This window comes from Ovis aries, chromosome 12 (genome assembly GCF_016772045.2).
Source record: "Ovis aries strain OAR_USU_Benz2616 breed Rambouillet chromosome 12, ARS-UI_Ramb_v3.0, whole genome shotgun sequence".
In the NCBI taxonomy this organism is placed as follows: Eukaryota; Metazoa; Chordata; class Mammalia; order Artiodactyla; family Bovidae; genus Ovis; species Ovis aries.
The window spans coordinates 31,933,050-31,959,054 of NC_056065.1; the positions used below are offsets into that span (position 1 = coordinate 31,933,050).

A 26,005-nucleotide genomic window follows, 5' to 3' on the forward strand; every position below is an offset into this window, starting at 1 on the left:
GACAGTGAATGGTTTGACTTGGAAACGAACAGAGATCATTCTGTCGTTTTGGAGATTGCATTCAAGTACTGCATTTGGGCTCTTTTGTTGACTATGATGGCTACTCCATTTCTTCTAAGGTATTCTTGCCAACAGTAGTAGATATAATGGTCATCTGAGTTAAATTCACCCATTCCAGTCCATTTTAGTTCGCTGATCCCTAAAATGTCAACATTCATTCTTGCCATCTCCTGTTTGACCACTTCCAGTTTGCCTTGATTCATGGACCTAACATTCCAGGTTCCTTTGCAATATTGCTCTTTATAGCATTGAACTTTACTTCCATCACCAGTCATATCAACAACTGGGTGTTGTTTTTGCTTTGGCTCCATCTCTTCATTCTTTCTGGAGTTATTTCTCCACTGATCTCCAGTAGCATATTGGGCATCTACTGAACTGGGAGTTCCTCTTTCAGTGTCCTCTCTTTTTGCCTTTTCATACTGTCCATGTTGATAAGCTTAGGAAGAATTCAAAACTTTTAAAATATTCTGCATTCCAACCAAGATCTACATTTTTAGTGGCGTTTATTTCTAGATTTTTTTTTGTTCCATACTGATATAATCAGCTTCTTAATTTCTATGAAAGCCAATAGGATTCTAATTGAAGTGCTGCTTTTCTCAAGAATTCTCATTGTAACAATATTACATTTTTTCCACCTATGAACAAACTACATTTTCATACATTTCAACCTATGATACATTTTACATGTCTTTTACTTTACTCAATGATATTTGTAGTTTTAAAGTGTATATATTTGCCATGTCTTTTATCAGGTTTATTCCTGAGTATTTAATATTTTAAATTCTCTTTAAACAGTATTTTTAAATTTCTTTATTTCTTTTTTTTTAATTCATTATTTTTATTTTACTTTACAATACTATATTGGTGTTGCCATACATTGACATGAATCTGCCACGGGTGTACATGAGTTCCCAGTCCTGAACCTCCCTCCCACCTCTCTCTCCATATCATCTCTCTGGGTCATCCCAGTGCACCGACCCCAAGCATCCTGTATCCTGTATCGAACCTAGACTGGCGATTTCTTACATGATAGTATACATATTTCAATGCCATTCTCCCAAATCATCCCACCCTCTCCTTCTCCCACAGAGTCCAAAAGTCTGTTCTATACATCTGTGTCTCTTTTGCCATCTTGTATACAGGGTTATCATTACCATTTTTCTAAATTATATGTGTTAGTAAACGTATTGGTATTTTTCTTTCTGGCTTACTTCACTCTGTATAATTGGCTCCAGTTTCATCCACTTCATTAGAACGGATTCAAATATATTCCTTTTAATGGCTGAGTAATACTCCACTGTGTATATGTACCACAGTTTTCTTATCCACTCATCTGCTGATGGACATCTAGGTTGCTTCCATGACCTGGCTATTATAAACAGTGCTGTGATGAACATTAGGGTACACGTGTCTCTTTCAATTCTGGTTTCCTCGGTGTGTATGCCCAGCAGTGGGATTGCTGGGTCATATGGCAGTTCTATTTCCAGTTTTCTAGGGAATCTCCACACTGTTCTCCAAAGTGGCTGTACTAGTTTGCATTCCCAGCAACAGTGTAGGAGGGTTCCCTTTTCTCCACACCCTCTCCAGCATTTATTGCTTGCAGATTTTTGGATCGCAGCCATTCTGACTGGTGTGAAGTGGTACCTCATTGTGGTTTTGATTTGCATTTCTCTAATAATGAGTGATGTTGAGCATCTTTTCATGTGTTTGTTAGCCATCTGTATGTCTTCTTTGGAGAAATGTCTATTTAGTTTTTTGGCCCATTTTTTGATTGGGTAGTTTATTTTTCTGGAATTGAGCTGCATAAGTTGCTTGTATATTTTTGAGATTAGTTGTTTGTCAGTTGTTTCATTTGCTATTATTTTCTCCCATTCTGAAGGCTGTCTTTTCACCTTGCCTATAGTTTCCTTTGTTGTGCAGAAGCTTTTAATTTTAATTAGGTCCCATTTGTTTATTTTTGCTTTTATTTCCAGTATTCTGGGAGGTGGATCATAGAGGATCCTGCTGTGATTTATGTCTGAGAGTGTTTTGCCTATGTTCTCCTCTAGGAATTTTATAGTTTCTGGTCTTAAGTTTAGATCTTTAATCCATTTTTAGTTTATTTTTGTGTATGGTGTTAGAAAGTGTTCTAGTTTCATTCTTTTACAAGTGGTTGACCAGTTTTCCCAGCACCACTTGTTAAAGAGATTGTCTTTAATCCATTGCATATTCTTGCCTCCTTTGTTGAAGATAAGGTGTCCATAGGTGCATGGATTTATCTCTGGGCTTTCTATTTTGTTCCATGGATCTATATTTCTGTCTTTGTGCCGGTACCATACTGTTTTGATGACTGTGATTTTGTAGTAGAGCCTGAAGTCAGGCAGGTTGATTCCTCCAGTTCCATTCTTCTTTCTCAAGATTGCTTTGACTATTTGAGGTTTCTTGTATTTCCATACAAATTGTGAAATTATTTGTTCTGAGTTCAGTTCAGTCACTCAGTCATGTCCGACTCTTTGCGGTCCCATGAATTGCAGCACGCCAGGCCTCCCTGTCCATCACCAACTCCCAGAGTTCACTCAGACTCACGTCCATCGAGTCCGTGATGCCATCCAGCCATCTCATCCTCTGTCGTCCCCTTCTCCTCCTGCCCCCAATCCCTCCCAGCATCAGAGTCTTTTCCAATGAGTCAACTCTTCGCATGAGGTGGCCAAAGTACTGGAGCTTCAGCTTTAGCATCATTCCTTCCAAAGAAATCCCAGGCTTGATCTCCTTCAGAATGGACTGGTTGGATCTCCTTTCAGTCCAAGGGACTCTCAAGAGTCTTCTCCAACACCACAGTTCAAAAGCATCAATTCTTCAGCACTCAGCCTTCTTCACAGTACAACTCTCACATCCATACATGACCACAGGAAAAACCATAGCCTTGACTAGACGGATCTTAGTCGGCAAAGTAATGTCTCTGCTTTTGAATATACTATCTAGGTTGGTCATAACTTTTCTTTCAAGGAGTAAGCATCTTTTAATTTCATGGCTGCAATCACCATCTGCAGTGATTTTGGAGCCCCCAAAAAATAAAGTCTCACACTGTTTCCACTGTTTCCCCATCTATTTCCCATGAAGTGATGGGACCGGATGCCATGATCTTAGCTTTCTGAATGCTGAGCTTTAGGCCAACTTTTTCACTCTCCTCTTTCACTTTCATCAAGAGGCTTTTAGCTCCTCTTCACTTTCTGCCATAAGGGTGGTGTCATCTGCATATCTGAGGTTATTGATATTTCTCTGGGCAATCTTGATTCCAGCTTCTGTTTCTCCCAGTCCAGCATTTCTCATGATGTACTCTGCATATAAGTTGAATAAGCAGGGTGACAATATACAGCCTTGACATACTCCTTTCCCTATTTGGATGCAGTCTGTTGTTCTATATCCAGTTCTAAGTGTTGCTTCCTGACCTGCATACAGATTTCTCAAGAGGCATGTCAGGTGGTCTGGTATTCCCATCTCTTTCAGAATTTTCCAGTTTATTGCGATCCACACAGTCAAAGGACTTGGCATAGTCAATAAAGCAGAAATAGATGTCTTTCTGGAACTCTCTTGCTTTTTCCATTAGCTCTGTGAAAAATACCGCTGGTAGCTTGATAGGGATTACATTGAATCTGTAGATTGCTTTGGGAAGTATACTCATTTTCACTATATTGATTCTTCTGATCCATGAACATGGTATATTTCTCCATCTATTAGTGTCCCCTTTGATTTCTTTCACCAGTGTTTTATAGTTTTCTATATATAGGTCTTTAGTTTCTTTAGGTAGATATATTCCTGAGTACTTTATTCTTTTCGTTGCAATGGTGAATGGTTTCCTTAATTTCTTTTTCTACTTTCTTATTGTTAGTGTATAGGAATGCAAGGGATTTCTGTGTGTTGATTTTATATCCTGCAACTTTACTGTATTCATTGATTAGCTCTAGTAATTTTCTGGTGGAGTCTTTAGGGTTTTCGATATAGAGGATCATGTCATCTGGAAACAGTGAGAGTTTTACTTCTTCTTTTCCAATTTGGATTCCTTTTATTTCTGATTGCTCATTTATATGTTTATATCTTTCATATACAAAATTAAATTGCTATATAAATATGCAGTTGATTTTTTTATATTGATATTAACATACTGCAACCTGGTAAACACATTTATTAGCCCTGTAACTTAAAAAAAAATAGATTTCATAATCTTTTCTATATTTAAAGGTGTTTGAATAAAGACAGTCTCCTTTTCAATACAGATTCTTTTTATTCACTTCTTAACTCATTGCACCTGCTAGAACTGTCAATACAATGTTGAATAGATGTGGTGTCGGCAAACATTCTCACCTTTTTTCCTTATTTTAAGCAAGAAATGGAAGAAAGGAACAAAGGAGCAAATGGTGTTAATAAAAAATGAACTCCAAATGGTAAGTTTAACCAACAACAGCATTTTTACATAAAATCTGAGCAGAGTAAATAACAGTCTCTTACCACTGGACAATGTTAGCTTAAAGTTTCTCATAAATGTTCTGTGTTAGGTTGAGGAAGTTCTCTTTTATTCTTAATCTGCTGATTTTTTAAAATCAATTGTGTATACTACATTTTGTCAAATGCTTTTATATGTACCTACTGAGATGATCATATGGGTTTTAAAAATTATTTCCTAATAAGGTGAATTATGTTGATTGATTTTCTATTGCAAGTCACTCTTTTATTCCTAATATAAACCCACTTGGTCATGATGTATTTTCCTTTTATATATTTTTAGATCTGGTTTACTAACACTTTGTTCATAGGTTTTAAATATTTGTTAGTAAGATATATTGGTTTTCAGTTTTATATGCTTGTCATGTGTTATTCTTGGTTGTGGTATCACATAATGCTGGCCTTGCTGAATAAATCAGGAAGTATCCTCCTTGTTCAGTTTTCTGAAAGATTTTAGAAATTGTGGCATTTATTTTAAAAATATATCATAGAATTCACTGGTGAAATACTCTTGGCGTGAAGTTTTCTCTGTGGTAAGGTTTTTAAATAACAAATTCAATTTATTTAATTGATATGGGGGTGTAGCTGTTACATACGTCATCTTAGGGAAGCTCTGGTAGCTTGCATTAATTTGTTTTAACTTTGTATTCAGAGTTGTTTGACTTGGCCCCATTCTGCAACAGGTTCACACCAGCCAAGAGGCCACCTGATCCATGCAGACAGCTACACAGAAATCCAGCCCTGTCCTCCAAGGGGTTGCAGAAGCCCCATATCTGCTGGGCCACACAACCAACCAAGCAGAAAGCCTACCCTGCTCTCCAGCGGGCACACAGCCACCACCCAAAGGGCAGCCTCACAGCCAGCTAGGCCAGGTGCCAGCCTCACTGATCAGCATGCCCATTAATCAGCCCCACCATCCACGTCAGCGGTACCACTAAAGAATATAGTTCTCATAACTAAAGGGGTGTGCTGCTGGGCCTCACAGACTGCCTCCTATGTAAAGCTACTTCTAAAAGTTCAGGAGACACAGCTGACCTATCTAACACATAGAAGTAAACAGTAAAGAACTGGGAAAATGAGGCAGATGATTATGTTCCAAATGAAGAAACAAGACAAAATCCCAGAAAAAGAATTTAGCAAAGTGGAGATAAGCAATATATCTGATAAAAAGATCAAGATAATGAACACAAAATGCTCAATGAATTTGGGAGAATGAATGAATATAGTAAGAATTTCAACAGAGTTAGAAAATATATAAAAAGAGCTAGAGCAAAGGAATATAAAAGCTAAAATGAAAAACATCGTAGAAGGTATTGACAATAAGATTAGATGATACAGAGAAATTAATCAGTGGTCAGGAAGACAGAGTAGTGAAAACCATCTCCCTTTGGGACCATATCAATGCAACATCATACTAACATTTGCATTATTGGGGAGAAGATAAAAGAAAGGAGAAGAGAGAAAGAAAGGGGCAGAGAATTCATTTGAAGAAATAAGAGCTGAAAACTTCACTAACCTGAGAAAAGAAACAGATATCCAGGTCCAGGAAGCACAGAGGGTTGCCAAACAAGATGAACACAGAGACAAAATATAATTAAAGTGACAAAAAAAAAAAATTAAAGATAAAGAGAGAATCTTAAGAGCAACAAGAGAAAAGCAACCAGTTATATATAGGGGAACTACCATAAGAGAATTATCTGACTTTTCAGGATAAACTCTACAGGCCAGAAGGAGTGGCACAATGTAAATAAAGAGATAAAAGAAAAAAACCTACAACCAAAAATAGCTGCTGCTGTTATTTAGTCGCTAAGTCACGTCCAACTCTTTTGCAACCCCACAGACTGTAGCCCACCAGGTTCCTCTGTCCATGGGATTTCTCAGACAAGAATACTAGAGTGGGTTGCCATTTCCTTCTCCAGGGGATCTTCCCGACCCAGGGATTGAACCCGCATCTCCTGCATTGGCAGGCAAATTCTTTACCTCTAGGCCACCTGGGAAGATTAAACAGTTCGGTAAATACATCTAAATGTGCAGGTGTAATATACATATATATGTAATCTTTTACTAACCTTTAAAAAATAGTTGATCCAACACCATTTTCTTGATGTAATGCCAATAATTCCACCATCAGGAAGACTTGCATTGCTTCCCAGTCTTGTAAATGTATCATAATTTTTAAAGTAGAGAATACCATTTATTAAAAAAAATATTCCATCCTGTGATAGGATCACATCAGACACATTGTGTCTTTCATCTTCAGTCAGAATATTTGGAGGCACTCTGATTCTGGTCCAAGTAAGGAATGAATCATTTGTCTGAAAGGTCTCCATGTCAGCTACGACCACAATAAATGAAGGAAAACAAGCAGGCCAATTTGCTATTAACTGACTACCCCGCGGTGAAGATATTGGTAAAAACCCAGGAATCTCAGGTATTGTCAACAAAGGAAAAGTCAGCAGGAAAAGACTATTTGCAACAAAGCAGTCTAGAAAAGCCGCTCGATTTCCTCTAACCTCTTTCAGCGCGTCATTTTCTGTCATTGGTACCGAGATATACCATTTCCTAAGAAGAGAAAAATAGAAAATATAAAAGTAAAATGCACCTCCTCCTTCTTCTCATCCATCTTGCATGGTGCTGACATTATCTTTTTAAAAATTTCTTATTCTTTTATTGGAGAATAATTGCTTTACAATGTTGTGGTGGCCTCTGCCATACATCAGTGCAAATCAGTCATAATTATATATATTATCCCTTCCTTCTTGAGCCTCCCTCCACCCCCTCCCCCATTCCACCCCCCTAGGTCATCACAGAGCACCAGGTTGAGCTCCCTGTGTTATACAGGAGCTTCCCACTAGTTTTCTATTTTACATTTTACATATTTTATATATGATAGTGTATATACGTTAGTGCTGCTTTCTCAGTTTGTCCTACCCTCTCAGTCCCCTACTGTGTCCACCAGACCATTATCTACAATTGCATCTCCAATTCTTCTCTGTAAATAGTTTCATCAGTACTATTTTTCTAGATTCCATATATATGCATTAATATTTCTTTCTGACTTACTTCACTCTGTATAACAGGCTCTAGGTTCGTCCATCTCATTTATCATCTTTTATAAAAATTTTTATTTTTATCAACATAAGTCGGGTAAAACAAAACAAATAATATTACAACGCCACCATGGCCCCATTTCTCCTCATTCCTCACTTTAGTTACCAAAAGAAAACAGTTTTGATTTTTGCAGCTCTTTGTTCTGAAATGTCTCCATTATCTCAAATAAATATTCTTATACTGCTCTCTTAATATGTAATTTTGTTCATTATTGGCTTCTTATATGACACATGAAACTATTTCTGCCACATAGTATACCTACCTGTACATCTCTTTTTTCAAGTTAATATCATAGTGTTTAGCTAAATTTATAGTATTTATATTGTTATTTAATATATACATGTTGTTAACTACTGAGAAAGTTATAATCAAGTTTTCCTATATGTATATTTACAATATTTCCCATAAAGTTAATAATTTCACTTTAAAAATGTGCTCAGTTTTCTAAGTTTTCCAGTAGGTAATTAAAATGGTGCTCCATAATATTTTCCTTGTGGTAAATGCAGAGGTAACCTAGTACTTGTTTCCTGAAATTTTCTTTCTTTATTCCCTGGGTTGAAGTCACCATTTACTGGGTCCAATGCTTTGATCTTTCTTGTTTTGTTAAAAACACATTTTTTAGTACCTCTTTGTTGAAGGGTGTGTGAACATAAAATTTTTGAGACTCTGAATACCCCAAAATATCTTTATTTTACATTAACCAGCTAGATAATTTGGCTAGATAGAGACTTCAAAATTTTGAAGGCATTTTCTCCAGCCTTGTGTATTCAGTTTTACTAATGGGAAGTCAGATGACACATTGACTCTTATTATTTAAATGAGGTGCCTTTCTATAGGTTTTTTAAATCATCACTTTTTTTCTTCGTATTATAAAATTTGACAGGGCTGGGTCTATTTTTTGAAGTGGACACACAAATGTATTTGTGAAAACAAGCACTCTGATATGTATCTTAAAACTCAGGAGAAATTCTAAGAATTTCTCAGCAGGGCAATTCAGGAGAGATCAGTTTATAGGATGTTCAGTAAACGCTTCTTGAGTTTCCTATTTCCTCAATGAATATACACTTGGTTGGTGGTGATGGCATTCTGCCCACTCAGAATGAGATCCTGCCAGGTGAAGGAAACCCCATGCTGGGGCAATTGAAGGGATGTCATCAAACTTCTATGCCCTAAACCATGGCACCATCAAACTTGATCCAATTACTGCTTTGGGCAAGCCACACCACTGACTCTAACATTGGTTTCAAGCACCAGTTGGTCTTTTCAAATCATCAGTATCATTTTGTTATTGTCCACTGACTATATAATAATCTCATATAAGCAGCCACAGAACAATTATGTATTGGTGACTATTTTGTTTGATTGGATAGTTGGTTATCTACAAGATCTAGGAAGGACCCAGGACTGAAGGCTTGGCCAAGCATACTGAGATTTTCAGTTTTCCATGTCTATCATTTTGCTTTCAAACCTCTGATTTTTTTTAAAAAATTGTGACTACATTTATACACGTTTCAAATTCCTTTCTTCTTTCTCATTTTATAGCATCTTAGTCACCTTTTATGTGTATAATATCGTCTCTTATTTCTGTGTACACAGTATATTTTTTTGTGAACTTTCTTTTGCTTCCTGCTGTGTGCTATGTCCTCTGAATTGAGTTGTTCTGTTTATTGATTTAAGTCTCTGAATCTGTTCAAAGCTTTCTGTAACTGGTGGTCCTTTAATATTTAAGGGAGAAGCAGAAACAAGTTGTGTGATACCTCTGAGGTATACCTCTTTTTCCTATTGTGCCTCACTCTGCTTCTCCCCTCCTGATTCCAAATTTAAGTTATCTTAAGTAGTTCAGTTCAGTTCAGTTCAGTTCAGTCACTCAGTCATGTCCGACTCTTTGCGGTCCCATGAATTGCAGCACGCCAGGCCTCCCTGTTCATCACCATCTCCCAGAGTTCACTCAGACTCACGTCCATCGAGTCCATGATGCCATCCAGCCATCTCATCCTCTGTCGTCCCCTTCTCCTCCTGCCCCCAATCCCTCCCAGCATCAGAGTCTTTTCCAATGAGTCAACTCTTCGCATGAGGTGGCCAAAGTACTGGAGTTTCAGCCTCAGCATCACGCCTTCTAAAGAAATCCCAGAGCTGATCTTCAGAATGGACTGGTTGGATCTCCTTGCAGTCCAAGGGACTCTCAAGAGTCTTCTCCAACACCACAGTTCAAAAGCATCAATTCTTTGGCGCTCAGCCTTCTTCACAGTCCAGCTCTCACATCCATACATGACCACAGGAAAAACCATAGCCTTGACTAGACAGACCTTAGTCGGCAAAGTAATGTCTCTGCTTTTGAATATACTATCTAGGTTGGTCATAACTTTTCTTCCAAGGAGTAAGCATCTTTTAATTTCATGGCTGCAATCACCATCTGCAGTGATTTTGGAGCCCCAAAAAATAAAGTCTCACACTGTTTCCACTGTTTCCCCATCTATTTCCCATGAAGTGATGGGACTGGATGCCATGATCTTCGTTTTCTGAATGGTGAGCTTTAAGCCAACTTTTTCACTCTCCTCTTTCACTTTCATCAAGAGGCTTTTAGCTCCTCTTCACTTTCTGCCATAAGGGTGGTGTCATCTGAGTATCTGAGGTTATTGATATTTCTCCCGGCAATCTTGATTCCAGCTTCTGTTTCTTCCAGTCCAGCATGTCTCATGATGTACTCTGCATAGAAGTTAAATAAGCAGGGTGACAATATACAGCCTTGACATACTCCTTTTCCTATTTGGAACCAGTCTGTTGTTCCATGTCCAGTTCTAACTGTTGCTTCCTGACCTGCATACAGATTTCTCAAGAGGCAAGTCAGGTGGTCTGGTATTCCCATCTCTTTCAGAATTTTCCCCAGTTTATTGTGATCCACACAGTCAAAGGCTTTGGCATAGTCAATAAAGCAGAAATAGATGTTTTTCTGGAACTCTCTTGCTTTTTCCATGATCCAGCGGATGTTGGCAATTTGATCTCTGGTTCCTCTGCCTTTTCTAAAACCAGCTTGAACATCAGGGAGTTCACGATTCACATATTGCTGAAGCCTGGCTTGGAGAATTTTGAGCATTACTTTATTAGCATGTGAGATGAGTGCAATTGTGCAGTAGTTTGAGCATTCTTTGGCATTGCCTTTCTTTGGAATTGGAATGAAAACTGACCTTTTCCAGTCCTGTGGCCACTGCTGAGTTTTCCAATATGCTGGCATATTGAGTGCAGCACTTTCACAGCATCGTCTTTCAGGATTTGAACTAGCTCAACTGGAATTCCATCATCTCCACTCCACTAGCTTTGTTTGTAGTGATGCTTTCTAAGGCCCACTTGACTTCACTTTCCAAGATGTCTGGCTCTAGATTAGTGATCACATCATCATGATTATCTGGGTCATGAAGATCTTTTTTGCACAGTTCTTCTGTGTATTCTTGCCACCTCTTCTTAATATCTTCTGCTTCTGTTAGGTCCAGACCATTTCTGTCCTTTATTGAGCCCATCTTTGCATGAAATGTTCCCTTGGTATCTCTAATTTTCTTGAAGAGATCTCCAGTCTTTCCCATTCTGTTGTTTTCCTCTATTTCTTTGCATTGATCCCTGAAGAAGGCTTTCTTATCTCTTCTTGCTATTCTTTGGAACTCTGCATTCAGATGCTTATATCTTTCCTTTTCTCCTTGGCTTTTCGCCTCTCTTCTTTTCACAGCTATTTGTAAGGCCTCCCCAGACAGCCATTTTGCTTTTTTGCATTTCTTTTCCATGGGGGTGGTCTTGATCCCTGTCTCCTGTACAATGTCACGAACCTCAGTCCATAGTTCATCAGGCTCTCTATCTATCAGATCTAGGCCCTTAAATCTATTTCTCACTTCCACTGTATAATCGTAAGGGATTTGATTTAGGTCATACCTGAATGGTCTAGCAATTTCCCCTTTCTTCAGTTTAAGTCTGAATTTGGTAATGAAGAGTTCATGATCTGAGCCACAGTCAGCTCCTGGTCTTGTTTTTGCTGACTGTATAGAGCTTCTCCATCTTTGGCTGCATAGAATATAATCAATCTGATTTCGGTGTTGACCATCTGGTGATGTCCATGTGTAGAGTCTTCTCTTGTGTTGTTGGAAGAAGGTGTTTGCTATGACCAGTGCATTTTCTTGGCAAAACTCTTAAGTAGCTATAATTTGTTAATTCAAATGCTTTCAGGAGGAGATATGCTAGGTTTCCATATTCAGGAAGCATGATTGCAGGTACCCTCAGTTCAGTTCAGTTCAGTTGCTCAGTCGTGTCCAACTCTTTGCGACCCCATAAATCACAGCACGCCAGGCCTCCCTGTCCATCTCCAACTCCTGGAGTTCACTCAGACTCAAGTCCATCGAGTCAGTGATGCCATCCAGCCATCTCATCCTCTGTCGTCCCCCTCTCCTCCTGCCCCTAGGGAATTTCTATTCAGAATTCCCTTCTGCAAGCTCTCAATTAGCAGAATTTCTGTGCTCTATGAAGTCAGTTACCAGTTTCTCTCTCTGCTTTGTATTTTCTGTGCTTGCTTAAAAACTACTTAGAAAATTCAGTGGCCCATACATTATCTTCAGGAAAAAGTTCAAACTATTCCAGTACTTTAATGGAATCTTAATTTTTCCCCCTATTCAGTTTCACATGCCATATTATATTTCAGGTGTTCTTGTTCAGTCTCAGTTGTGCCCAACTTTTTGCTACTCCGTTGACTGCAGCATGGCAGGCTTCCCTGTCTTTCACCATCTCTTGGAGTTTTCTCAAATTCATGTCCATCGAGTTGGTGATGCCATCCAACCAGCTCATCCTTTGTCATCCCCTTCTCTTCCTGCCTTCAATCTTTCCCAGCATCAGGGTCTGTTCCAATGAGTCAGCTCTTCATATCGGGTGGCCAAAGTATTGGAGCTTCAGCTTCAGTATCAGTGCTTCCAATAAATATTCAGGGTTGATTCCCTTTAGAATGGATTGGATTGACCTCCTTGCAGTCCAAGGGACTCTCAAGAGTCTTCTCCAACACCACAGTTCAAAAGCATCAATTCTTTGGTTCTCAGCCTTCTTTATGGTCCAATTCTCACATCCATGCATGACTACTGGAAAAACCATAACTTTGCCTAGATGGACCTTTGTTGGCAAAAGAATGTCTCTGCTTTTTAAGACATTATGTGAGTTTATCATAGGTTTTCTTCCTAGGAGAAACCGTCTTTTAATTTCATGGCTGTAGTCACAATCTGCAGTGATTTTTGAATCCAAGAAAATAAAGTCTGTCATTGTTTCATTGTTTCCCCGTCTGTTTGCCATGAAGTGATGAGACCAGATGCCATGATCTTTGTTTTTTTAATGCTGAGTTTTAAGCCAACTTTTTCACTCTCCTCTTTTACTTTCATCACGAGATTCTGTTTCTTTGCTTTCTGTCATAAGGGTGGTGTCATCTGCATATCTGAGGTTATTGCTATTTCTCCTGGCAATCTTGATTCCCACTTGTGCTTCATCCAGCATGGCATTTCGCATGATGTGCTCTGCATATATTAAATAAACAGGGTGACAATATATAGCCTTGACGTACTTCTTTCCCAATTTGGAACCAGTCCGTTGTTCCATGTCCAGTTCTAACTGTTGCTTCCTGACCTGCATACAGGTTTCTCAAGAGGCAGATCAGGTGGTCTGGTATTCCTATCTCTTGAAGAATTTTCCAGTTTATTGTGATCCACACAGTGAAAGGCTCTGGCATAGTCAATAAAGCAGAAGCAGGTGTTTTTCTAAAATTCTCTTGTTGCAGATGTTGGCAACTTGATGTCGGTTCCTCTGCCTTTTCTAAAGCTGGCTGGAACATCTGGAAGTTCTCAGTTCACGTACTGTTGAAGCCTGTCTTGGAGAATTTTGAGCATCACTTCGTTAGTGTGTGAAATGAGTGCAATTGTGTGGTAGTTTGAGCATTCTTTGGTGTTGCCTCTCTTTGGATTGGAATGAAAACAGACCTTTTCCAGTTCTGTGGCCATTGCTGAATTTTCCAAATTTGCTGGCATATTGAGCGCAGCACTATCACAGCATCATCTTTTAGGATTTGAAATAGCTCAACTGGAATTCCATCACCTCCATTAGCTTGTTTGTAGTGATGCTAAGGGCCCCTTGACCTCTTACTACAAAATGTCTGGCTCTAGGTGAGCAATCACACCACCATGGCTATCTGCATCATTAAGATCTTTTTTGTATAGTTCTGTGTATTCTTTCCACCTCTTCTGCTTGTGTTAGGTCCATACCATTTTTATCCTTTACTGTGCCCATCTTTCCATGAAATATTCCCTTTGTATCTCTGATTTTCTTGACGAGATCTCTAGTCTTTCCCCATTCTGTTTTTTTTATCCCCCCCCCCCCCGCCCACCCCCGCTCTGTTTCTTTGCACTGTTCACTTAGGAAGGCTTTCTTGTCTCTCCTTGCTATTCTGTGAACTCTGTATTCAGATGGGTTTATCTTTCCTTTTCTCCTTTGCTTTTCATTTCTCTTCTTTTCTCAGCTATCTGTAAGGCCTCCTCAGACTACCATTTTGCCTTTTTGCATTCCTTTTTCTTGGGGATGGTCTTGATCACCACCTCTGGTACAATATTATGAACTTCCATCCATAGTTCTTCAGGTACTCTATCAAATCTAATCCCTGGAATCTATTTGTCATTTCCACTCTATAATCATAAGGGATTTGATTTAGGTCATATCTAAATGGTCTAGTGGTTTTCCCTACTTTCTTCAGTTTAAGTCTGAATTTGGCAATTAGGAGTTCATAATCTGAGCCACAGTCAGCTCCTGGTCTTGTTTTTGCTGACTGTATAGAGCTTCTTCCTCTCTGGCTGCAAGGAATGTAATCAATCTGATTTCAGTGTTGACCATCTGGTGATGTTCACGTGCAGAGTCATCTCTCATGTTGTTGGAAGAGGGTGTTTGCTCTGACTAGTGTGTTCTCTTGGCAAAACTCTGTTAGCCTTTTCCCTGATTCATTTTGTACTCCATGGCCAAACTAGCCTGTTACTCCAGGTATCTCTTGACTTCTTACTTTTGCATTCCAATCCCCTGTGATGAAAATATATCTTTTTTTGCTGTTAGTTCTAGAAGGTCCTGTAGGTCTTCATAGAACTGTTCAGCTTCTTTGGCATTAGTGGTTGGGGCATAGACTTGGATTACTGTGATACTGAATGGTTTGCCTTGGAAATGAAGCGAGATCATTCTGTCGTTTTTGAGACTTTGTTGACATGGGGGCTACTCCGTTTCTTCTAAGGGATTGTTGCCCATTCCAGTCCATTTTAGTTCACCGATTTCTAAAATGATGTTCATTCTTGCCATTTCCTGTTTGACCACTTCCAATTTACCTTGATTCATGGACCTAACATTCCAGGGATCTATGCAATACTGTTCTTTACAGGATTGGACTTTACTTTTACCACCAGACACATCCACAACTGGACATTTTTTCCACTTTGACTCAGACTTTTCATTCATTCTGGAGCTATTTCTCCACTCTTCTCCACGAGCATTTTGGACAGCTTCCGACCTGGGGAGTTCATCTCTCAGTGTCACATCTTTCTGCATTTTTATACTGTGCATGGGGTTCTTAAGGCAAGAATGTAGAAGTCGTTTGCCATTCCTTTTTCCTTCAATATTATGCTTGTGAAATACATTCATGTTGATTTGTGTTGCTGTGTTTATTTCTCTCACAGCTGTATAATGTATTATTTCTATAGTGTAATTATGCAAGAGAATGTTTATCCATTCCTCTATGAAAGGAAATTAGAGTTTCAAATTTTTTCCTTTCAGAAAAATGATGCTACAGATATACTTTCACATATCTCTTGATTCACCTGTGCATGGGTTTCTCTAAGGTAACCACAGGTTGTTGAATTGCTCAAGATATATGCATCTTCAACTTTGTCTGACAATGTAAAAATATCTTTCAAATTGCTTGTGCCAATTTATACTTCTGCTAGCAATATATGTAAGTGTTCCCATTGTTGCACATTGCTATGGTGTGAATGTCTGCGTTTGCTTAGTATTCATATATTGAAATCTTAATGCCCAATATGATGGTAATAGTGAGGCCTTTGGAGAAGGTGATGACACCCCACTCCAGTACTCTTGCCTGGAAAATCCCATGGACGGAGGAGCCTGGTAGGCTGCAGTCTATGGGGTCGCAAAGCGTCGGACGCGACTGAGCGACTTCCCTTTCACTTTTCACTTTTGTGCATTGGAGAAGGAAATGGCAACCCACTCCAGTGTTCTTGCCTAGAGAATCCCAAAGCCTGGTGGGCTGCCGTCTATGGGGTCGCACAGAGTCGGACATGACTGAAGTGACTTAGCAGCAGCAGCAGCAGCAGTGAGGCCTTAGAGAGGTAATTCATGAGGGTAGAGCTCTCATAAGTGGGATTAATGCCCTTGTAAAAGAACCCCATATACCTTGCCCGAATTGGTATATGCAAACTTGATAACTTCATTTTGCAAGTTAGGATGGAAATTTTCTGTGCTAGTGCTCTCTCACCCTCCTTAAAGACTGTTAAATACTGATTAAGTTTCTTCATAGTTAAAATATTGCTCAACTCCTGTATTTCCTTTAGAGTCATGTTTGAAAAACTATTTTCTAGAATGCTTTTTCTTTAAGTTTTCAGATGTATTGGTCTATAATTGTTTATGTATCTGTTCCATCACTAATCTTTTTTCCTTTTTAAGAATGTAGATTAGTCTTTCCACATTTTTTCACATTTCTGGTTCATATAAACCCTTTTATCTCAACTCAATGCCACCTCTAAGATGGTATCTAAATATATTTCTCTCTGTATTATCATTTAGTATAGTTTTTCATAGTTCTTGATACAATATGTTATTTACATATTTACTTGTTAATTATCCATTTCCTAAGTTAGAATAATTTGAATTCTTGAATTCCCAATTAAAATTTGAATATAGAAGGTAGGGACCTTGACTGTACCCCTAGTTTCTAACAGTAGCTTGATTAGCAGATGTACAACAAACATTTGCTGAATTAATTGTGAAAAACCACCGATATACATGTTGCAAAAAAACTAAGTTAAATCTATACTTGTTCTGTATTAGTTACCATAAAGTTGAATTTCTTTTTTAATTAGCTTGCCATATAACTTATTTTATTTTATTAAAGTACAGTTGACATACAATATTATGTTCATTTCAGGTGTACAACATAGTGATTTGACAATCAAAGTAATAACACAGTGATCATCATGATAAATTTAGTAATCATTTGTTACCACACAAAATTATTACAGTATTATTGCTATATTCCTATACTGTATATTATATCCCTGTGAATTATTATTATCCTTGTGTAATTACAGGTTTGTACCTCTTAATTCCCTTCACTTATTTCAGCCACCAGTTTGTTCTCTGTAACTACATCTGTTTCTATTTTACTTTGTTTGACTTTTAGATTTTACATACAAGTGAGGTCATATAGTATTTTTCTTTCTTTGTCTGACCTACTTCATTTACCATAATACTCTCTAGGTCCATTCATGTTGTAAATAGCAGGATTTCATTATTTTTTATGCCTGAGTAATAGTTCACTGTGTCTGTGTGTGTATCCCATCTTTATTGGTTCATCTACTGATGGATATTTAGGTTGCTTCTTGGCCATTGTAAATAATGCTGCAGTGAACACATCTATCTTTTCAATTTAGTGTTTTTATTTTCTTAGGGCAAATATCCAGCAGTGGAATTGCTAGATCATATGGTAGTTCTTTGGAGAAGGAAATGGCAACCCACTCCAGCGTTCTTGCCTGGAGAATCCCGGGGACGGGGGAGCCTGGTGGGCTGCCGTCTATGGGGTCGCACAGAGTCGGACACGACTGAAGTGCCTTAGCAGCAGCAGCAGCAGCATGGTAGTTCTATTTTTAATTTCTTGAGGAAGTTCTTCCATAGTGGCTATGCCAATTAACATTCCCACCAAGAGTGCGTGTTGTTTAGTTGCTCGGTAGTATCCGACTCTTTGTGACTCCATGGACTGCAGCACACCAGGCTTCCCTGTCTTTTACTCTTTGCTGGAGTTTGCTCAAACTCACGTCCATTAAGTCCATGATGCCATCCAACCATCTCATCCTCTGTGGCCCCACTCTCCTCTATCATTCCCAGCACCACAGTGTTCTCCAGTGAGTCGGTTCTTCACATCGGGTGGCCAAAGTATTGGAGCTTCAACTTCAGTATCAGTCCTTCCAATGAATATTCAGTGTTGATTTCCCTTAGAATTGACTGGTCTGATCTCCTTCCTGTCCAAGGGACTCTCAAGAGTCTCAAGTGTCTTCTCCAGCACCACAGTTCAAAAGCATAAATTCTTCTCCGCTCAACCTTCAACTCTCATACCCATAAATAACTACTGGGGTCATGTACTACATGGAGTGTACTACATATATTTATTATATGCAGTGTGTCAGGGTTCCTTTTTCTCCATATCCTTGCCAACATTTGTTATTTTGTTATCTTTTTGATCATCAAAAAGATGGTATCTCACTGTGGTTTTGATTTGTGTTTCCCTGAGTATTAGTCATATTGAGCATCTTTTCATATGTCTATTGGTCATTTATATGCATTCTTTGGAGAAATGTCTTTTCACATCATCTTCCCATCTTTAAATTGGATTTTACTTGACATTGATTTGTATGACTTCTTTATACAATCTAGATATTATTGATTATTTGCTTTTCTATGCAAAGGGTTATCCCATCTAGATATTAGCTTATTAGACACAACATTTGCTAATATCCTCTCCAATCAGGAGTTTGCCTTTCCATTTTACTGATGGTGTCCTTCTCTGTGCGATAGTGTTTTAGTTTGGCAATTACCTAGTGGTCAAGTGGTTAAGTGGTTAGGACTTGGTGCTTTCACTGCTATAGGCCCAGATTCAATCCCTGGTTGGGGAAACTAAGATCCTATAAATTGGGTGGCATGCCTCTTCCCTCCCTGGCCAAAAAAAAAAAAAAAAAAAGCTTTTGATGCAGTCCATTTGTTTATATTTGCTTTTGTTGTCCTTGCCTGAGACCAAACCAGAAAAACACTATCAATACCAACATCAAAGAGCACAGAGATTGCGTTTTCTTCTAGGAGTTTCATCACTCCAGAGGTTATACTTTAGTCTTTAATCCATTCTGAGTTTATTTTTATATATGTTGCAAGAAATTGGCCCAGTTTTATTCTTTTCTCTATTGTATATTCTTGTCTCCTTCACTGTAGATTAATTGACCATATAAATGTGGGTATATTCCTGGGTTCTCTATTCTGTTCCATTGACCTATGTGTCTATTTTTGCACCAGTATCATACTTTTAAATGACTATAACTATGAAATTACTGTTACTATAATGCTGTTGTATAGTTTCAATTAGATTGTGAGTCCTCCTGCTATGTTCTTCTTTTTCAAGGTTGCTTTAATATTCAGGATCTTTTGTATTTTCATACATGTTGTAGGATTATTTTAGCTCTTTAAAAAATGCCATTGGTATTTTGATAGGAAATGCACTGAATCTGTAGATTGATTTGGGTAGTATGGGCATATAACAATATTAGTTTTTCCAGTTTATGAGCAAGTAATATGTTTCCATTTATTTGTGTCTTCTTCAGTTTCCTTTATTAGTGTCTTATACTTTTCAGAATACAGGTTTTTAACCTCCTTGGTTAAATTTATTCCTATGTATTTTATTCTTTTTGATGCAATTGTAAGTGGGTTTTCTTAATTTCTCTCTGTCATAGTTTTGTTACTAGCATATAGAAATGCAACAGATTTCTATATGCTAATTTTATTTCTGCAACTTTACTTTTTTTTTTTAGTTCTAATAGTATTTTGGTAGGATCAATAGGATTTATAATATATAATACCATGTCATCTGAAAACAGTTTTACTTTTTCCTTTCCAATATGGATTCATTTATTTATTTTTTAATGTCTGATTGCTGTGGATGAAAATTTTTATACTATGTTGCCGGGGTCCAGCCCCGGTGGATCCAGGGAATTCGAAGCGTGGATGGCGCTGGCATGAGAAAGACTTATTTATTTATCGACATAAGATTAGATTAAGAAACATCAGTGTAGTAGGAAAATTAAGTGGAACAAGAGGGCTGAATAGCTTGGATTACGCGGAAGACCAATGAAATTCCAGACAAGAAATTTGCACCATCTACATTGGGCCACCAGCGCTCGCTCGAATAGCTAAGGGTGCCTTGCCTTAGGCTCCCTTTCGCACAGGACTTAACAGCCAGGGCAAGTAAGTAGACTTGGCGAGCCTCCGTGCCCCAGATGGAAATTCAGCCTGAAATTAGAGTAAAGAGCAGAGGGAGGGAAAGGGAGAGAAGAAGAGAGAGAGAGATACGGGGGGAGCCAGATTCCCAAGAAACCAGGCCCAGAGACTAGTCCGAGAAACTGGTCCAATCCTTTATTGTTCAGAAGGCCTTTTATACTTTTGATAAAACATGGAGAACAATGGGTAACACAAAGTTATGCAGCGTTAGCAGTCCAGACTCTTACCAAAACCAGGCTTTTCTCTCTGCATACCTAATTGTATACACAAGTCTTAGGTAATTTACATCATCTTCCAGCCAAAAGGGCCAATTAACATTTTACAGCCTTTTTTCTGATAAGGGTTTGTCAACCAGAAGACTTATTTGTGTTGATCTTCCCAAGGTCTGGTGCCACTCTCAGAAAGCTCTAAATAAAGTTACATTCTTACATAGCAAGGATACAAGAGGAGTGCAGTGATACATAACAAAGAGAAAAGCAATTAACTCAAAAGTCTAGTGTTGCTAACATCAAAACTACTATATATCCTTTTCCATATCCCGTATACATTGATTAACATCCTCCCAGGTGCCTAAAAGATAAAAGAATATGGAGGCCTGGCAGCAATCATTGAGTCAACAGTGAAAACCAATCACCAGTATGATTTTTAACTCTTAGAAAAGGCTCTGTATCTTTAAGATGCTTTTAAGCTTTGTGCTTCCTGCGGTTGGGGGGCTGTAAGCAATTCACAAGCTGTAAGAGGTCTGGGGAACCTGTTAGGCAGGCTAGAGAGCTATCAGAGGGGTTTAACTGAAACATCCCTTTCAAATGCGGAAGACTAAAGCCCTGAATTGACTTTTTTCCAGAGAATATCAGAAAAGTGGAAAAGCAGAGCACAAAAGCCGGCAGATTTTTTGTTGGGGTACATGCTTAGGAATTTCCAGAGGGGCCCCTGAAGTCTGAACACGCCTTGCGTATGTCAGCTTCCTTCCTCATGACCTTGTCACGGGCGGGATTCCTCACACTGGCTTCCGGCACTATGTTAATGAAAGTGGAGAGAGTGGACATCCTTGTCTTGTTTGTGATCATAGGGAAATGCTTTCAGCCTTTCACCATTAAGTATAATATTAGCTGTGGGTTTATCATATGTGGCCTTTTTATGTTCAGATATGTTCATTTGGGCTTCCTAGGTGGCTCAGTGGTAAAGAATCTGCCTGCCAATGCAGGAAACATATGTTTGATCCCTGGGTTAGAATATCCCCTGTAGGAGGAAATGGCAACCCACTCCAGTGTTCTTGGCTGGAGAATCCCAGGGACAGAGGAGCCTGGCGGGCTACAGTCCATGGGGTCATAAAGAGTCAGAAACAACTAAGACTGAGCACATACAAATTCCCTTTGTGCGCACTTTGTTGAGGGCATCCATCATAAATGGATGCTGAATTTGTGAAAAGTCTTTTTGTGCATCTATTGAGATAATCCCATGATTTTTATCTTTTATTTAGTTAATGTGGTCTATCACAGTGATTGATTTGTGGATATTCATTCACCCTTCTTTCCCTGGGATAAATCTCACTTGATTATGGTATATGATTTTTTTTTAATGAATTGTTGAATTTGGTTTGTTAATATGTTGTTGAGTAATTTTGCCTCTGTGTTCATTAGTGATATTGGCTTGTAATTTTCTTCTTCATAGTGTCTCTGTCTGGTTTTAGTACCAAGGTGATGCCAGCCTCATAGAATGAGTTTCTGTTCAGTTTTTGGGGGGATAGTTTAAGAAGAATAATTATTAAGTCTTCATTAAATGTTCAGTAGAATTCACATGTAAAGGCATCTAGTCCTGGACTTTGGTTGGTTAGAATTTTTTGATGACTGATTCAATTTACTCACTAATAATTGGTCTGTGCAGATTTTCTGTTTCTTCCGGATTCAGTCTTAGAAGATTGTATGTTTCTAGGAATCCTTCCATTTCTCTGGTTTGTCCTATTTGTTGGTGTATAATTTTTCATAAGTAATTTCTTATATTTGTATTTCTATGGTGTCCATTTTAACTTCTCTTTCACTTCTGAGTTTATTTATCTGGGCCAAATCTCTTTTTTCTTGATGTGTCTGGCTAGTGTTTTATCAACTTTGTTTATCTTTTCAAAGAACAAACTCTTCATTCACCCTTCCTTCCCTCTTTCTCTCTTTGTTTCATTTGTTTTCACTATGATTTCATTATTTCTTTCCTTCTACTAGCTTGGACTTCATTTATTCTTTTTCTAGTTCCTTTAGGTATAAGTTTAGATTATTTGTAATTTTCTTCTTTCCTGATGTAATCTGTATTGCTATAAATTTCTCTCTTAGAATTGCCTTTCTTGCATCCCATAGACTTTAGAATGTTATATTTCCACTTTCATTTGTCTCAAGGTGTTAGTTTATTTTCTTTTTGATATTTACAGTGACCACCAATGGTTGTATAGATTCCATGCACTTGTGCTTTTACCTAGTTTCTTCTTGTAGCTGATTTCTAGTCTCATACCATTATGACACTGATTCCACTGTTTCCCCATCTATTTGCCAGGAAGTGATGGGATTGGATGCCATGATCTTCATTTTCTGAATGTTGAGCTTTAAGCCAACTTTTTCACTCTCCTCTTTCCCCTTCATCAAGAGGCTTTTAGTTCCTCTTCACTTTCTGCCATAAGGGTGGTGTCTTCTGCATATCTGAGGTTATTGATATTTCTCCCGGCAATCTTGATTCCAGCTTGTGGTTCTTCCAGCCCAGTGTTTCTCATGATGTACTCTGCATATAAGTTAAATAAGCAGGGTGACAATATACAGCCTTGATGTACCCCTTTCCCTATTTGGAACCAGTCTGTTGTTCCATGTCCAGTTCTAACTGTTGCTTCCTGACCTGCATATAGGTTTCTCAAGAGGCAGGTCAGGTGGTCTGGTATTCCCATCTCTTTCAGAATTTTCCAGTTTATCTGATCCACACAGTCAGAGGCTTTAGCATAGTCAATAAAGCAGAAATAGATGTTTTTCTGGAACTCTCTTGCTTTTTCCATGATCCAGCAGATGTCAGCAATTTGATCTCTGGTTCCTCTGCCTTTTCTAAAACCAGCTTGAACAACTGGAAGTTCACGGTTCATGTATTGCTGAGGAAACAGTGGAAACAGTGTCAGACTTTATTTTTGGGGGGCTCCAAAATCACTGCAGATGGTGACTGCAGCCATGAAATTAAAAGATGCTTACTCCTTGGAAGGAAAGTTATGACCAACCTAGATAGCATATTCAAAAGCAGAGACATTACTTTACTAACAAAGGTCTGTCTAGTCAAGACTGTCGTTTTCCAGTGGTCATGTTTGGATATGAGAGTTGTACTGTGAAGAAAGCTGAGCGCCGAAGAATTGATGTTTTCGAACTGTGGTGTTGGAGAAGACTCTTGAGAGTCCCTTGGACTGCAAGGGGATCCAACCAGTCCATTCTGAAGGAGATCAACACTGGGATTTCTTTGGAAGGAATGATGCTAAAGCTGAAACTCCAGTACCTTGGCCACCTCATGCGAAGAGTTGACTCACTGAAAAAGACTCTGATGCTGGGAGGGATTGAGGGCAGGAGGAGAAGGGGACGACAGAGGATGAGATGGCTGGATGGCATCACTGACTTGATGGACATGAGTTTGAGTGAACTCCGGGAGTTGGTGATGGACAGGGAGGTCTGGCGTGCTACAATTCATGGGGTTGTAAAGAGTCAGACACGACTGAGTCACTGAACTGAACTGAACCATTATGACTGGAAAAAATGCTCAATATGATTTCAATCTTTTTAAATTTATTGAGACTCATTTGTGTTCTTACATGTAACCTATCCTGGAGAATACTCCATGTGTACCTAAAAGAATGTGTATTCTGAAGTTTTGGAGTGAAATGCTCTGTATGCATCTCATAAGGTCATCTGTTTTAATATGTCATTTAATGCCAGTGTTTCCTTATTGGTTTTCTGTATAGATTATCTGCCCATTTATATAAGTGGGGTTTAAAGGACCCTGTTGTTTTGTATTACTGTCAACTTCTCCTGTTATGTCTGTTAATATTTCCTTTATGTATTTAGGTATTCCTAAGTTGGGTACTTATATATTTACAAGTGTTATATATTCTTCTTGGATTGATCTCTTTATCATTATTTATGTTCCAATTTGTCTTTCATTACAGTTCATCTTAAAGTCTGTTTTGTCCAATATAAATATTGCTACCCCAGCTGTATTTTTGCTTTCATTTTCATGGAATACAGGCATTCTTTGGCGATATTATGGGTTCAGTTCCAGACCATCGCATAAAGCACATATTGAGGTAAAGCAAGTCACATGATTGTTTTTGTTTTCCAGTGCATAGAAATATTAGGTGTACATGCTGTAGTCTATTGAGTGTCCAACTGTCTAAAAGAAAAACATATATAACTTTATCAAAAAGACTTTATTGGTAAAAAATACTAACCAAAATTTGAGTCTTCAGCTAATTGTGATCATTTTGCAATAGTAGTATCAAAGATCACTGATCATAGACCACCATTAATACTTGTTCTTCAGTCACAAAGTCATGTCTGACTCTTTGTGACCCCATGGACCACAGCACACCAGGCTTCCTTCCCTCTCCCTCACTATCTCCTAGAGTTTGCTCAAACTCATGCCCATTGAGTCTGTGACGCCATCCAACTATGTCATCTTCTGTTGCCCCCTTCTCCTCTTGCCCTCAGTCTTTCTTAGCATCAGGCACCTTGCATCAGGTGGCCAAACTGTTGGAGCTTCAGCTTCAGCATCAGTCCTTCCAATGAATATTCAGGATTGATTTCCTTCAGGATTGATTGGTTTGTACAAAGGACTCCCAAGAGTCTTCTCCAGCACCACAATTCGAAAGCATCAATTCTTTGGCACTTTGTCTTCCTTGTGGTCCAACTCTCACATTCATACCTGACTACTGGAAAGACCGTAGCATTGACTATATGGACCTTTGTCAGCAAAGTGATGTCTCTGCTTTTCAATATTCTGTCTGCTGTCTAGGCTTGTCATAGCTTTCCATGCAAGAAGCAAGCATGTTCTAATTTCATGGCTATAGTCATTAATATTATTATTACATAAAATATAATATAATAACATAAACAATAACAAAAAGTTTGAAATATTGCAAGAATTACAAAATGTGGCATAGAGACACAAAATGAACAACTGCTGTTATAACAATGGTACTGAGAGTATTGACAGATGCAGAGGTGTTAAAAGCCTTCAATTATAAAGTAAAGCACAATAAAATAAGGTATGCCTGTATCTTTTTCCACCCTTTCACTTGCAGTCTGTGTGTATGTCTTTGGATCTGAAGTGAGTCTGTTATAGGCAGCATGTATATGGGTCTTGTTTTTCAATCCATTCATCACCCTGTATCTTTTGATGGGAGCATTTAGTTCATTTACATTTGAAGTAATTATTGATATATATATACTTAAAAACAAACAAAATGGCATTGATATACATGACATTTTGTTAATTGTCTTCTGGTTACTTATGTTGCTGTTGTTGTTCTCTGTTACCTTCTTCTTCTCTTACTATCTCTGCTTCTATTTTGATGACTTTAGTGCAATACCTGCATTCCTTTCCCTTTATTTTTGGTGACTCTATTGGCTTTTGGTTTGTGGTTACCATGAGGTTCTTATATAACAATCTATGTATACAGCAGCTTATTTTAAGTGGATGCATGTTCTAAATTGTTTGAGCATGTTCTAAAATCACCCTTCACTTTAACCATAAATTGAATTTTGATCTCCTAGAATGAATCTGCTCTCTCAGGTCTCTGTTTGAAGGCCCTCCTATATGTTGCCCCACTGTTTGAAAGGCTCCTTCAGTTGGCTGACTTTTATTTTCTTTCAGTAATGCAGATGTCATCTCTTTAGGAAAGTCCTCTCTGAGCCTTAGTGCACCTTCCAAGCCTCAGTTGGTACACCTTCTATATATTCCACTTCACCTTGGGTTCACTTCTATCACAGCATCTATTTGTTTACTTGTCTTGCCCACTAAACTATAAGGTTGTTGTCTG

At 38.4% G+C, this 26,005-nt stretch overlaps 1 protein-coding gene across 1 annotated transcript in view; it reads right to left on the bottom strand.

Moving 5' to 3' along the window:
• CATSPERE (catsper channel auxiliary subunit epsilon) overlaps positions 1-26,005 on the bottom strand; it is a 151,369-nt gene that overhangs the window by 72,756 nt on the left and 52,608 nt on the right. The window contains exon 9 of the mRNA XM_027976114.3: positions 6,609-7,101. Within this exon, the coding sequence (XP_027831915.2) occupies positions 6,609-7,101 (493 nt within the window). The remainder of the gene's footprint in view (positions 1-6,608; positions 7,102-26,005) is intronic.